Source organism: Syngnathus scovelli, chromosome 5, assembly GCF_024217435.2.
Source record: "Syngnathus scovelli strain Florida chromosome 5, RoL_Ssco_1.2, whole genome shotgun sequence".
NCBI classification, from domain to species: domain Eukaryota; kingdom Metazoa; phylum Chordata; class Actinopteri; order Syngnathiformes; family Syngnathidae; genus Syngnathus; species Syngnathus scovelli.
This window is the reverse complement of record NC_090851.1, coordinates 8,810,425-8,822,773: the sequence shown is the minus strand read 5'-3', so window position 1 is coordinate 8,822,773 and position 12,349 is coordinate 8,810,425. Positions and strand designations below refer to the sequence as shown.

General features: G+C 41.0%; 1 protein-coding gene across 2 annotated transcripts; it reads left to right on the top strand.

Annotated features, from left to right (window-relative positions):
• The first annotated feature begins 5,623 nt into the window (after nt 1-5,623).
• On the top strand, nt 5,624-10,621 carry LOC125968783 (phospholipid phosphatase 3). Of its 2 annotated transcripts, XM_049720175.2 has the most exons (7): nt 5,624-5,826; nt 5,922-6,113; nt 8,167-8,324; nt 8,391-8,677; nt 9,059-9,116; nt 10,179-10,355; nt 10,429-10,621. In XM_049720175.2, exons 2-7 carry the CDS (start codon nt 6,017-6,019, stop codon nt 10,525-10,527), a joined length of 876 nt encoding a protein of 291 aa, XP_049576132.1. In that variant the 5' UTR covers nt 5,624-5,826; nt 5,922-6,016; the 3' UTR covers nt 10,528-10,621. The 2 variants fall into 2 exon arrangements, with proteins under 2 accessions (XP_049576132.1, XP_049576131.1); XM_049720174.2 differs by having other exon boundaries at nt 5,624-6,113.
• The last annotated feature ends 1,728 nt before the right edge of the window (nt 10,622-12,349 follow it).

Sequence of the window (12,349 nt, the reverse complement as noted above, 5' to 3'; positions counted from 1 at the left end):
CTCGCAGAACACCCAGGACTGGTGCAATCTTGGCAAAAACAAAAGTTTCGCTTCCATGTCAGCCAATCATATTAAAGAGTTAATGTGACATCAGGGGTTTCCCGTCATGTGAGGTAGTGTCAGAACTGAGAGTGATTGTGAACGTGAACCACAATCACTTTTATGACGTCTTGTACTATTTGTTGTACTACAGTCAAACCTCGACCTCCGAATATTGTTTGACAACCGAAGCAAAAAAATCTCGAATTTTTCGTTCGAATTCCGATTTGTTCGAGAACCGGGACGATCAAAAACCGAGGTTTGACTGTATTTGTTACACACACAAACACACGACCCCCCCCCCCCCCCCCCACACACACACACACACACACACACACACAAACACACGTCACATTTGTGGAGTCCACTGAGACATTTTGCACTGTAAAAGTGGAAATGGCATCGTGCCATTGTCTCTCCAGATGATGTAATCACACATGACATGTTGACTGGGCTTGGGTAATTCAAGTAATTCAAGTATCATGAGGAATGACAATAGAGAATAAACAAGGGCATAATGAGAAAATGTGGGGGCGTGATAGATACGTAGAGATGTGGAAGTCAGCATGTGACACACACACGCACTCGCACGCACGCACGGACACACACGAAAGTATGACAGCCAATCAGGAAAATTCATGTGCTCACGTGCAAGAGGCAAAAATGAAAAGTTTTTGTTACGTCATGAAATTGACCACATGAAATATACTACAAATGCACCCAGATTTCTCAAGTCTCTTCACACTGAATGAACGTGTATATAAGTGAGATAAAACAAAGATTGTATCTTTGGGAAGGGATAACAACAAATCTTATAGATATAAAGCGAGAAAGAGAGAAAGAGAGAGAGAGAGCGAGAGAGAGAGAGAGAGAGAGAGAGAGAGAGAGAGAGAGAGAGAGAGAGAGAGAGAGAGAGAGAGAGAGAGAGAGATGAAAGGACATTTACTTTTTATTACTTACAGTACTGTATATCAAAATATGCATATACATGTCAGTTATGCATCTTGCAGTCTCAATACAGAATGAGGAGAAAAATTCCACCATAACAGGTTTGGGTTTTTCACTGTTCTCGTTTTTGCTTTTCACCCTCGCAGTCACGGATGTCTCAGTCACTACTGCTGCATCTGTTTCACAATGCGGCAAACCTTTTTGGCAGTCAGTAAAAGAGAAGTTAGTTTTCTTGTCACTTACTGACACTGTGGCTAGTTTATTTGACCCGTGATTGATTGCAGTATGAGATTGACAGCCAATCAGCAAAATATTATTATTATTATTATTATTATTATTATTATTATTATTATTATTATTATTATTATTATTATTATTATTATTATTATTATATGCGCCCTTTTTCAGTTACCTCCGCTGAGTAGAACTTTTCGTATTACTTCGCTCATCAATGGCACCGATACTTTTGCTTGGGGCCCAATTGGGTCAAGATAGCAGCCTTTCTTGTCCACATTTTAGTAATCATTATGAAGTTTTACGAATCGGGTTTTTACACGTCTTTTTCTCTGTGGCTAAAGGTTTTAATCTGATTAAAGAGCCGACTAATTGACAATGAGGCAAACCATGGTGAAACTCAACCGAAGAGAAACCATGGTTTTACTGCCACCTAGCGCTCAAACTACTATAACTACAGTACAAAGACAGTGGACTCACTCATTACCTTAGAACTGTGCTCGAACACTGGAAGTCGAAGACAGTCCGTTGTGGGATGTGAAACAAGTTCTTGAATTAATTCTACACGCAAAAGATTTAATTGGACAATCAATCATTTTATTTTTAGCTTTATTTATCCAGTAAAACAAATTGAGAACGTTGCAATAATTTGCAATTCCGACTTGGCAGCAGACAGTGAAATATAATCAATTATTTATTCCTTAAACAATAATAGTGTTTTCCCTTATTTATGTTTAATCAACAACTGTTTTCAAATTGTAATCAATTACTGTCCGCGCATTCATTAAACGAAACAAAACATAAACAACAAACGCTTGGATTTTTATGGCTATAAATTTGGTGTTTCCTTGCACAAGCCTAAAATTTTAACTCAATTTGTTGGTAAATTGAGGTGAGATTATGAAGTATTCATACTTTTTGTTTCTGATGGTGTGCTGACAATTTTCGTATAATTTCCTTGGCTCACTTGAGAAACTGATATGTCAACAAAGTGCATGCAATGAGTAAAACAATTCTCCCACGTTGAGCACCTCTGCTTTTCCAGGTGATTTGACTTCACGGCTCTCTTCGCGTGTCACTGATGTAGTGTTATATTCGCCTGACTTCGGAGTATGGGTTCAGTGCGACCAAAACGATTGGCTGCCTCTGCTACTGACGGGCGACCAGTCGAGGGCGTTGTCAGACCTGCAGGTCGTTGTCAGCTAGTGATGTGCATTCCAGTTGTTTTAAGTGAACTAAATCTTTAGAATCAGTTCACTTAAAAGATCCGTTCAAACGAATCGTTCAACGAATCGTCCCCCCTTTTTTCAGTTCATATGACTTCAACCAGTAGGTGCCGGTGTTATGCGTATTGAACCTGGTGCCACCTCGCCGTAAAACAAAACGAAGAAGAAAATGACGTAACTTCCCGTTCACGAACGAGTCGTGAATTGCATTTCCCGTTCACCAACGAACGAATCAGTGAGTGAGTGATTTGCATTTCCAGTTCATCGCGAGAACCAATCAGTGAGGGAACGAATCCTGACTTTCTCGTTCGCGAACGAGTCAATGGGTCATCTGCCTTCCTTCCCGTGCATCAACGGATCAGTCAATGAACGTGTTGCGTCTCCCTCCTGGCGTGAACTATGTAAACCAGAATGTAGATTGACGATTTGCCAAGGAAAGAAAGGACCACTCACTGTTAACACCACTTTTTTTATGCGCGTTCTCTCCAAGCTAACGGCTAACTTTATTGCATGAAGGGATGCGCCGTTATGCAACAACGGGGAGGTTATGCTTCTCTTTGGGTAATCTTGATTTTATAACACTTGTAGTAGTTTTTAAATAACGTGTATGCATATATACGCCTAAATATTGTTATCCAATATATCTAATGCAATTTCACATTGGATTGCTGGTTTGAAATTTACTTTTATTATTATTATTATTATTTCAATAAACATTTATGTTCAAACTTGTCTGGTGTTTTATTCCTTGTTTTTATATTCGCCAATTAAAACATAAAAATCAGACATTTGGTTAACTGCTTTATATGACATGTGTGGGTACACCTCATGGACACTTCAATAGGTACACTACACGAGGTAAATAAAAAAAAAGAATAAATAAATAAAGGGTTAATTGCACACTAAAGGAACATTTAAGCATTTTCTCACACCTGGGATTGAACCAAGATCCTACCGAGCAAGAGCTCATGTCACTAACCAGTCAGCTGTTTTGACATGACAGGATGCAGTTGAATGTGCTGTTTTGTACTAGTGATGTGCATCACAGGCCAATAGGAAAAAAGCTTAAGTGAAAGTGAAAAGTGCCACACCCGCCCTCACCCCCACCTCCTGATTGGCTGTTTGAGCTATGATGTCACTTGGACACTCCATTAGGTACGCCGCCATTTTCAAGTGTACCTAATAACAGGCCACTTTATTAGGGAAATATCATGGCCTCTGGGCCGCGTTCCAACATGTTTTCCAAGTGCCCTCGTTAAGCGCACCTGCGTGAAAACTTTTAGCTTCTTTCACGTTCTGCGGGAGCTAAAACTTTTCACGCAGGTGCACTTAACGAGGGAATCACACGGACACTCCATTAGGTACACCGCCATTTTCAAGTGTACCGAATAACAGGCCACTTTATTAGGGAAATACACGAGGTGAATCTTGGAAAACATGTTGGAACGCGGCCCTGAGGACTAGAGCTTGACACCTGTGACCTTTGACCATGATATTTCCCTAATAAAGTGGCCTGTTATTAGGGACACTTGAAAATGGCGATGTACCTAATGGAGTGTCCGTGTGATTCCCTCGTTAAGTGCACCTGCGTGAAAAGTTTTAGCTCCCGCAGAACGTGAAAGAAGCTAAAAGTTTTCACGCAGGTGCGCTTAACGAGGGCACTTGGAAAACATGTTGGAACGCGGCCCCGAGGACTAGAGCTTGACACCTGTGACCTTTGACCATGATATTTCCCTAATAAAGTGGCCTGTTATTAGGTACACTTGAAAATGGCGGTGTACCTAATGGAGTGTTCGTGTGATTCCCTCGTTAAGTGCACCTGCGTGAAAAGTTTTAGCTCCCGCAGAACGTGAAAGAAGCTAAAAGTTTTCACGCAGGTGCGCTTAACGAGGGCACTTGGAAAACATGTTGGAACGCGGCCCAGAGGACTAGAGCTTGACACCTGTGACCTTTGACCATGATATTTCCCTAATAAAGTGGCCTGTTATTAGGTACACTTGAAAATGGCGGCGTACCTAATGGAGTGTCCAAGTGACATCACAGCTCAAACAGCCAATCAGGAGGTGGGGGTGAGGGCGGGTGTGGCACTTTTCACTTTCACTTAAGCTTTTTTCCTATTGGCCTGTGATGCACATCACTAGTACAAAACAGTACATTCAATTGCAGCCTGTCATGTCAAAACAGCTGACTGGTTAGTGACATGAGCTCTTGCTCGGTAAGATCTTGGTTCAATCCCAGGTGTGAGAAAATGCTTAAATGTTCCTTTATCGTGCAATTAACCCTTTATTTATTCTTTTTTTTTAATTTACCTCGTGTAGTGTACCTATTGAAGTGTCCATGAGGTGTACCTACACATGTCATATAAAGCAGTTAACCAAATGTCTGATTTTTATGTTTTAATTGGCGAATATAAAAACAAGGAATAAAACACCAGACAAGTTTGAACATAAATGTTTATTAAAATAATAATAATAAAAGTAAATTTCAAACCAGCAATCCAATGTGAAATTGCATTAGATATATTGGATAACAATATTTAGGCATATATATATGCATACGCGTTATTTAAAAACTACTACAAGTGTTATAAAATCAAGATTACCCAAAGAGAAGCATAATCTCCCCGTTGTTGCATAACGGCGCATCCCTTCATGCAATAAAGTCAGCCGTTAGCTTGGAGAGAACGCGCATAAAAAAAGTGGTGTTAACAGTGAGTGGTCCTTTCTTTCCTTGGCAAATCGTCAATCTACATTCTGGTTTACATCGTTCACGCCTGGAGGGAGACGCAACACGTTCACTGACTGATCCGTTGATGCACGGGAAGGAAGGCAGTTCACCCATTGACTCGTTCGCGAACGGGAAAGTTAGGATTCGTTCCCTTACTGATCGGTTCTCGCGATGAACTGGAAATGCGAATCACTCACTTCCTGATTCGTTTCGTTGGTGAACGGGAAACGCAATTCACGACTCGTTCGTGAACGGGAAGTTACGTCATTTTCTTCTTCGTTTTGTTTTACGGCGAGGTGGCACCAGCTTCAATGCGCAATGCCTACTGGTTGAAGTCATATGAACTTAAAAAAGAACGAATAACTTTAGGAAGTGATTCGGTCACTCTCGTTCACTGTAAAGATTCGTTCTTTTGAACCCATCGTTCACTCACGAGCCAACGCTATTGTCCGCCTTTCGCCCAGAGTGAGAGCTGCAGTTGCTCCAGCAGTGTGCGACCCTCAAAAGGATGAGCGCACTATGACACAATGGCAAAGACAGGGAGCGTGAAAGATTTCGCAATACGCACGGCATAGGTTGAACATGACGTTGTTCATCAAGTCCTCGTTACCTGTTTGAACGAGTCTAGCAGGCGATTAGAAGCCGTCATAAGGTCGTTGCTTGGCGTCAATGATATCTTCGCATTTGTGGCTCTTTAAACTTGTTGATGGAAAGTTGTTCAGTTCACTTTGTGTTTTAAAATGCTAGATCAGTTGGGTCCGCAGCGCGCTCATGTGAGCCCAGAGCGCCAACCCATCCGACCCAAAGGGAAGAGCGCCTCGCGACTGGCAGCAGCAGCGGGGATGGAAAACAGCAGCGCCAATAAACCGAAACAAACTGGGCAGGCTTCATTCACAAAGAAGCTTCTCGTATGTTCAGACGTCCTGTGCCTTTTTCTAGGTGAATATAATGTCCATCTTTTCAACTTTTTAAGACTTTTTCAAAGTTTTTTTTTTCTTATTAAACAATTGGAGTGAGCTAAATCTTGAAATAATAGATAATAAGAAATCTATGTAGTCCACTCTGGACGTGAAGGCTGTATAAATGTTCCCTTTTATTTTCCTATGGTGCTGGGTAAGTTTGTAAGTGCTTTTAGTGTAAGACTGCATGTAAAGTGCACACGAAAAAGATAAAAGTCTAATGTGTAACTTTTTTGCCATCCATTAAGAACGAACATTTAATTGTTTTGCCTATATGTCACTGGAATTTACCAGAAACTGTTTATGTGTCTGGGATTAATTTACTATTTGATTCCACAAAACCATTTAATTCAGTGTGAGATTGACTCTTTTGCACAAAAGACTAACTTCTAATCTATTAGTGTAAATATAAAACCTTGGAATGATTCCTTTTACGATGGCATTTACATAACCTTAAATTTATATTAGTGCATGTGTTAAACAGCTAAAAATGTTCACAACTGACTACCTACCAATTAGATAACACGGGTTCTTATTTCAAATTTCATTTGATCTTGCTTCACAACAACAAGATGTACCATAAAGTATTCTACTCTGGAAGGTGTACGAAAAGATGATGATGATGACCTAATAGTCCCTGATCTCTAAAATAATCATATGTCAAAGTAGCATCCTAATCCTACCCAAGGCCACATTGTGGTACAAAGTGCGTACCTTTATATTTTAAACAGCATTGATTCATTTATGTTTTGGTGTCTGGAGGTTCCATTTTGTTTTCCACATTTTGTCATTACATAAGTTAGCAGCTGCTGTTTTAGTATGGTGATTTCACTTGAACGCTTGTAAACCAAAAGAAAAATATCACCCAAAACTTTTTTTCACTCAATTTATGCACATCTAAGACTCTTGTTTCCCACCCCTGCACACTATCAAGCTCTCTCTCTGCCTGTGCCAGCTGCTTCGTGCATTGCCCAGGGAATTCGACTGTTTCTATAGCAACCACTTGTTCTCAGGGTAGAGCAGAGTTGGTGAGGAATCGGGGAATTGCATTCGCTATAAATAAATATGTAGGATCCCCATGTTCGTGCAGGCGTGCGTGTGTCACTGTCCCTCAGAGTGACAGGAAGAGGTTATGCAATGGTTAATCAGCACACACTTGCTGGCTGGAGAGATAGTGTGTTTTAACCCTTGACTTAAACGTGCAGAGGACAACGTGTTGTGCATTTTTGCCTGTCCGGTTGCCTCCAGTGTCTCCGTGCAGGAGTGTGAGGCAGAGAGGGGTATCGGGGGAAATGAGTGTTGGGTAGGCAGTGTCAGGCTGCTTCTGGCTCTGGTTTGTTTCAGAATTCACTCTTTTGTTTTGCGGGGAATAGTTGAGCTCAAGTCACAAACAAGCCGCTCTTCTGTTTTGCTCTTGCGCTGTAACCCCATTCGAGCGAAACCTTTCGAAATTGTGCATATAAAGGTTAGTCAGGGAACAAGAACATTCGGTTTAATTCTTTCAATCCCTCTGGAGTCATCTTGTGACCTTCACATTCTTCTTAATGGTAGAATGACTGAGTTTCTTCAGCGACAACCACGAGGCCAGTGTTTGCCAACCTTTACTGCACCGAGGCATCTATTTTAAATTAGAAAAATCTCATAGCATACCACCAAACTTAAATGTCACAAAAACTGATAATAGTGAAATAATGGTGATCTTGTCAATTTTTTATCTGACAAACATAGTACTTAGTGTGAAATCTGGGCCTGCTGTATGAAAGGCAAACGGTGGATTCACAGATTTTTTTGTAATAATATTAATAATAATAAAAACAACAACAATAATACTACTAATAATAAAAACAACAATAATGATACTACTACTACTACTACTAATAATAATAATAATAATGGGTTTCACCACTGTATCAAAAAATGGCATATAAAATACCAAAATGTGAAAGAATGTGTTTTGTTGCAGAATGATCCTGAAAGAATGAGTGTTTGAGTATTTGAGCATTAATCATAAACACATTCCTCTTCCCCCTCAGTTTCCACCCCTTTCTTTTTAAGTGAGCTAAAGGCTGTCAGACCATACACTAGAGGTTTCATTTGTGGAGACAGCAGCATCGCCTACCCACATCTGCAGTCTGAGGCCATACCAGACAAACTGCTCATTGCTGGCGGTCTCCTTATCACAGGCCTCGGGGTGAGTACTGCGCTGAATTCATTTGGACTCTGAACATGGTGGTTGTGACCACATGTCCATCCGCAGATCACTGTAGGGGAATGTTACCGTGTGCGCTTCCAAGGCGTCAACTCCAAAGCCTTTGTCAGGAACAAGTACGTGTCTAGTCTCTACAAGGAGTTGGGCTCCTTCCTGTTCGGCTGCTGCGTCGGCCAATCCCTAACAAATGTGGCCAAGCTGAGTATTGGCCGACTGCGGCCGCATTTCTTGTCCGTGTGTGGTGTCACCTACGCGTCACTCAACTGCACGGAAGGAGCTTACTTGGAGTCTGTCAGATGCCACAGTACTGACTACCGCTCTATAGAAGAGGCCAGGTGTGTGAGTTATGGATCCATCTACAACCTTCATCTGCTTGTCCAGACCACCATCCTTCCCATTTGATCTCAATTCATTGTTTGTTATCCTTTTCTTTGCATGTAGGAAACAGTCACCAGTAGAACAGTAACATAACGAACACAATGGGCACACTCACAAACAAGCTGCTGTCAGCTTCAGCTCATTCTCTAATATACACACCAAAACGCCATCCATCCATCCAAACAGCCAACCCAGCTACCCATCCGTCCAGCCGTCCTTCCACCCAACTCATCAGCACATCCGTTTTTCAAACACGTGACACCGAGTAATTTTCTTTTCATATATTTCCAAACTGTATTTATCAGAGCTATCCTAATTCAGTTTTTCTCTCAATATAGGAAGTCCTTCTTCTCCGGGCATGCCTCTTTTGCGATGTACACAATGCTGTATTTAGCTGTGAGTTATAAACATTACTTTCTATCTTTCCATCCATTTTCCAAATACCAGTCCTTTATGTTGTAATGAGATGCAAAGTCATCACCAGTCCAGTGAGCTTGCACTGAGTGAACGAATGAGAAAATAGAGGAGGGGAGATACTGGAAGGAGAAATGAGAAACACAGAGGTCGCTTTGTTTTGCCGTGGGAGGGGTATGACCTCGGCTCACTGCCTCACTGCTCCCCTCTATTGTCTGGGTGTGTTTGTGAGACGTGCAGCATTTTTATGGCTTGATGGAGGACTATGTCGAAGAATTCACACTCATACTATTACGTATTTATTCATGCTTACTATAAAGGGGCTTGTGTTGATTGTCGACTTTAATATGGATGTTAAGGTTGGTTTATTGTGTTCCTGCATCTGCTAATTTTCATATTAAGTGAACACAACAAATTAGCATGCATTGCCCTGCCAACACAAAAAGATTGGGGGCTACAGATCAACACGAGTTGTTACTGCCAAATCATGGTGTGCACACTGTTTTTTTGTTTTGTTTTGTTGTTTTTTTGGTACTTGATGAAGAGGCTAACTGGGACTGCCAACTTTGGGCTGTCTGGCTGCAGAAGGGCATGTAGTAAATTGTAGAAAATGCAGAAAAAGGGAATGTCTTTTCACCTTTACACATCATTTCACACACACACAAAAACAGACATAATGAAATGAAACAAATAACAGAAGAACACACAGTATTTTAAGAAAAGCAAATAAAAAATTGAGCAATTTTGTTATTAATATATTTTTCTGACATTATACTTACCTGCATTTTGGAAGTCTGGGTTGTTTGATGTAATTATCAGTCAGTTATCTTTCCCTTCAAAAGCATACGGCAATAGATATTTTGTCAGGGTAAAAGAAATAATGGAACAGTGCATACTTAGGTGGTAAAATGCCAGATGATTTTCAAATATCGGAAGCCTTCTTTTCTGACTGCTGAAAGAAAGTGAACGTGATGAGAATGTGAGTTTGCTGTTGACGAGCCAGCACACATTTACAGAAGACTGACTGTTTTTTTGTTTTTGTAGTTTTATCTTCAAGCACGGTTGACATGGCGTGAAGCCCGCCTGCTGAGACCTGTGCTGCAGTTTCTTTTGTTTCTGCTGGCCATCTACACAGGTCTGACCCGCATCACTGACAACAAACACCACCCGTCGGACGTACTTTTCGGCTACATAATTGGAGCCCTCACTGCATACTGGGTGGTGAGTTGCCCCATTTGCTTGGCTCTTCCTGCACTTGTTCCCATACTAATTCAGATCAAATGTTTCCTGTCAGGCTTTCTACATCTCTTCCATGTTTAAGAGAGCTAGCTTAAATCAGTCTCAAGTTGAATCCCAGAATGAGCACATATCAGCACAGCACAGCGTCTGCTAAAGCTGACCTCCACCATCCCTCCCAGCATCCGTCGGCAAGTAGCCTGTGTGAATCCCAAGCATGTAGGACTGTGAAGTTATACCTCGGTATTTTGTACAAGACTGTCAGTAATGGGTGGGGGGCCTGGGGGGGTGACGTACTGAATGTGACAGAAAAGCGTACACAGCTATAGTGTAAAATTAATCTCTGCAATAGCAGTTTGAAAGTCATTGTGACAGAGCGTTGGCGTGTTGAGAAGAATAGTGTCTGTTGTCATGGCAACAACAGATTTCCTACATTGACTTTTATGCATCAGAGGACCAGCCAGGACAATGTTGGTTTAAAGACACCATGTTGTAACAGTGTTGTTTTGTTAGTATTTGGCAGGTGCATTCACCGGCTTGCTGCTTTTAGCTTCTGAAGCTTTCATAATGCTGCCAGTTCATGTTTATCAAAAATGTATAGAACACTTGACAGCTGTACTAGAAGTAAAGACATGTTTCCATATTATTGCTTTAAGTAATGTGCACCTGACCTTGTGACTCAGTTGAGAAAACTGCGTCAATCACTACATGTACATTCAACGTCTTTATCTGAAAGAGCGCTTATTTTTGTGCGACCACCATGAAAATATTCTGTCCATATCAGTGAATATTCCAAGCCTGTCTGTCGACATTCTGCAAGTATCTTTATTGACTTATCAAGCATTGGAACGACAGAGTTTTAAGATAATCTGAAAAATATGTAGATTTTACAATATGGCATGACTGCTCATAGAATACATAACAAACCTGGTGTTCACACATCATTAAAGCTTTTTATTTATGCTTGTTTGCATCTTTTATATGTGCTTGATTTTCTTATGCAGAACAAATGTGTACTACATTTACTGATTTTACAATTTGTGAATTAATCCTAATTGGTGGACAGTTGTGTGTTGTTAAAGGTGGAATTTACAATTTAAAATAACGCTAAATGGCCTTTCAATTGTATAGTGCTTCTCCACATCCAAGTGCTTTAATGCTGTCCTCATTGGCGCAACATTAGGAGTAACTGAGGCGTCAGTATCTCTCTGGAGGACATTTCGGCATAGTCACAAGGTCTAAGGTTTAAACCTGCAACATTCACAACTGTTTAAACGGGTATTATGACTTGTCAGTAGTACATGACAAATATGATCTGTAGAAAACAGCCACCTTTGGCCCCATCTTTGGCGTCTAATTTGATTTATTGTAGAAAAAACATGCCCCGAGGAAAAAAGAACCCGAGAGGCAGAAGGCTTAACTTACTGAAGGTGAATCATTCGTTCTTTACTCACAAGCACGCTCATAGCTGATGTACTCATTATGGGCACACCCCCACTGCCTGGCAAAACATAAAACTTCAAACCGACAACATTTTGTGATATATTAACACGCCATTAACCCTCCAGACCATTATGATTCAAATGTTGTTGGAGGTAACAGTTGAACTGTGCCAACTGGTTTCCCAGAGTTACGAGCCACTCAGCATTTTGAGCAGACAGAATCTCAGATGCAATGTAAGTTGTTTTGGTGCTTGGATGATGGCTCACTCAGTGAAGGCCTACGTCTGAAAGGCACCATCTGCCTTTGATAGTCAAAGACTGGACACGAAAGATTAATTTCACGTTTACTCGAACTTCAATAGCAATACAAGACAATTAGAACACTTGAGGGTAGTATGTACAAGAATCTCAGGGGTTGCAGAAAAAGTTCTGAGGTTTCATTTCACATGATCAGCTCTGGAGACAATAGTCCTGTTGCAAGACAACGCCGCTGAAAACTCTTCCACTGCCAACAGTTAATAGCGACTGGAGGACAAG

Coding starts and splice junctions, on each gene's coding strand:
- LOC125968783 (XM_049720174.2), top strand. CDS start 5,915: ATGCTAGATCAGTTGGGTCCGCAGCGCGCTCATGTGAGCCCAGAGCGC. Junction 8,678..9,058: donor CGCTCTATAGAAGAGGCCAG/GTGTGTGAGTTA, acceptor CTCTCAATATAG/GAAGTCCTTCTTCTCCGGGC. Junction 10,356..10,428: donor CCCTCACTGCATACTGGGTG/GTGAGTTGCCCC, acceptor GTTTCCTGTCAG/GCTTTCTACATCTCTTCCAT.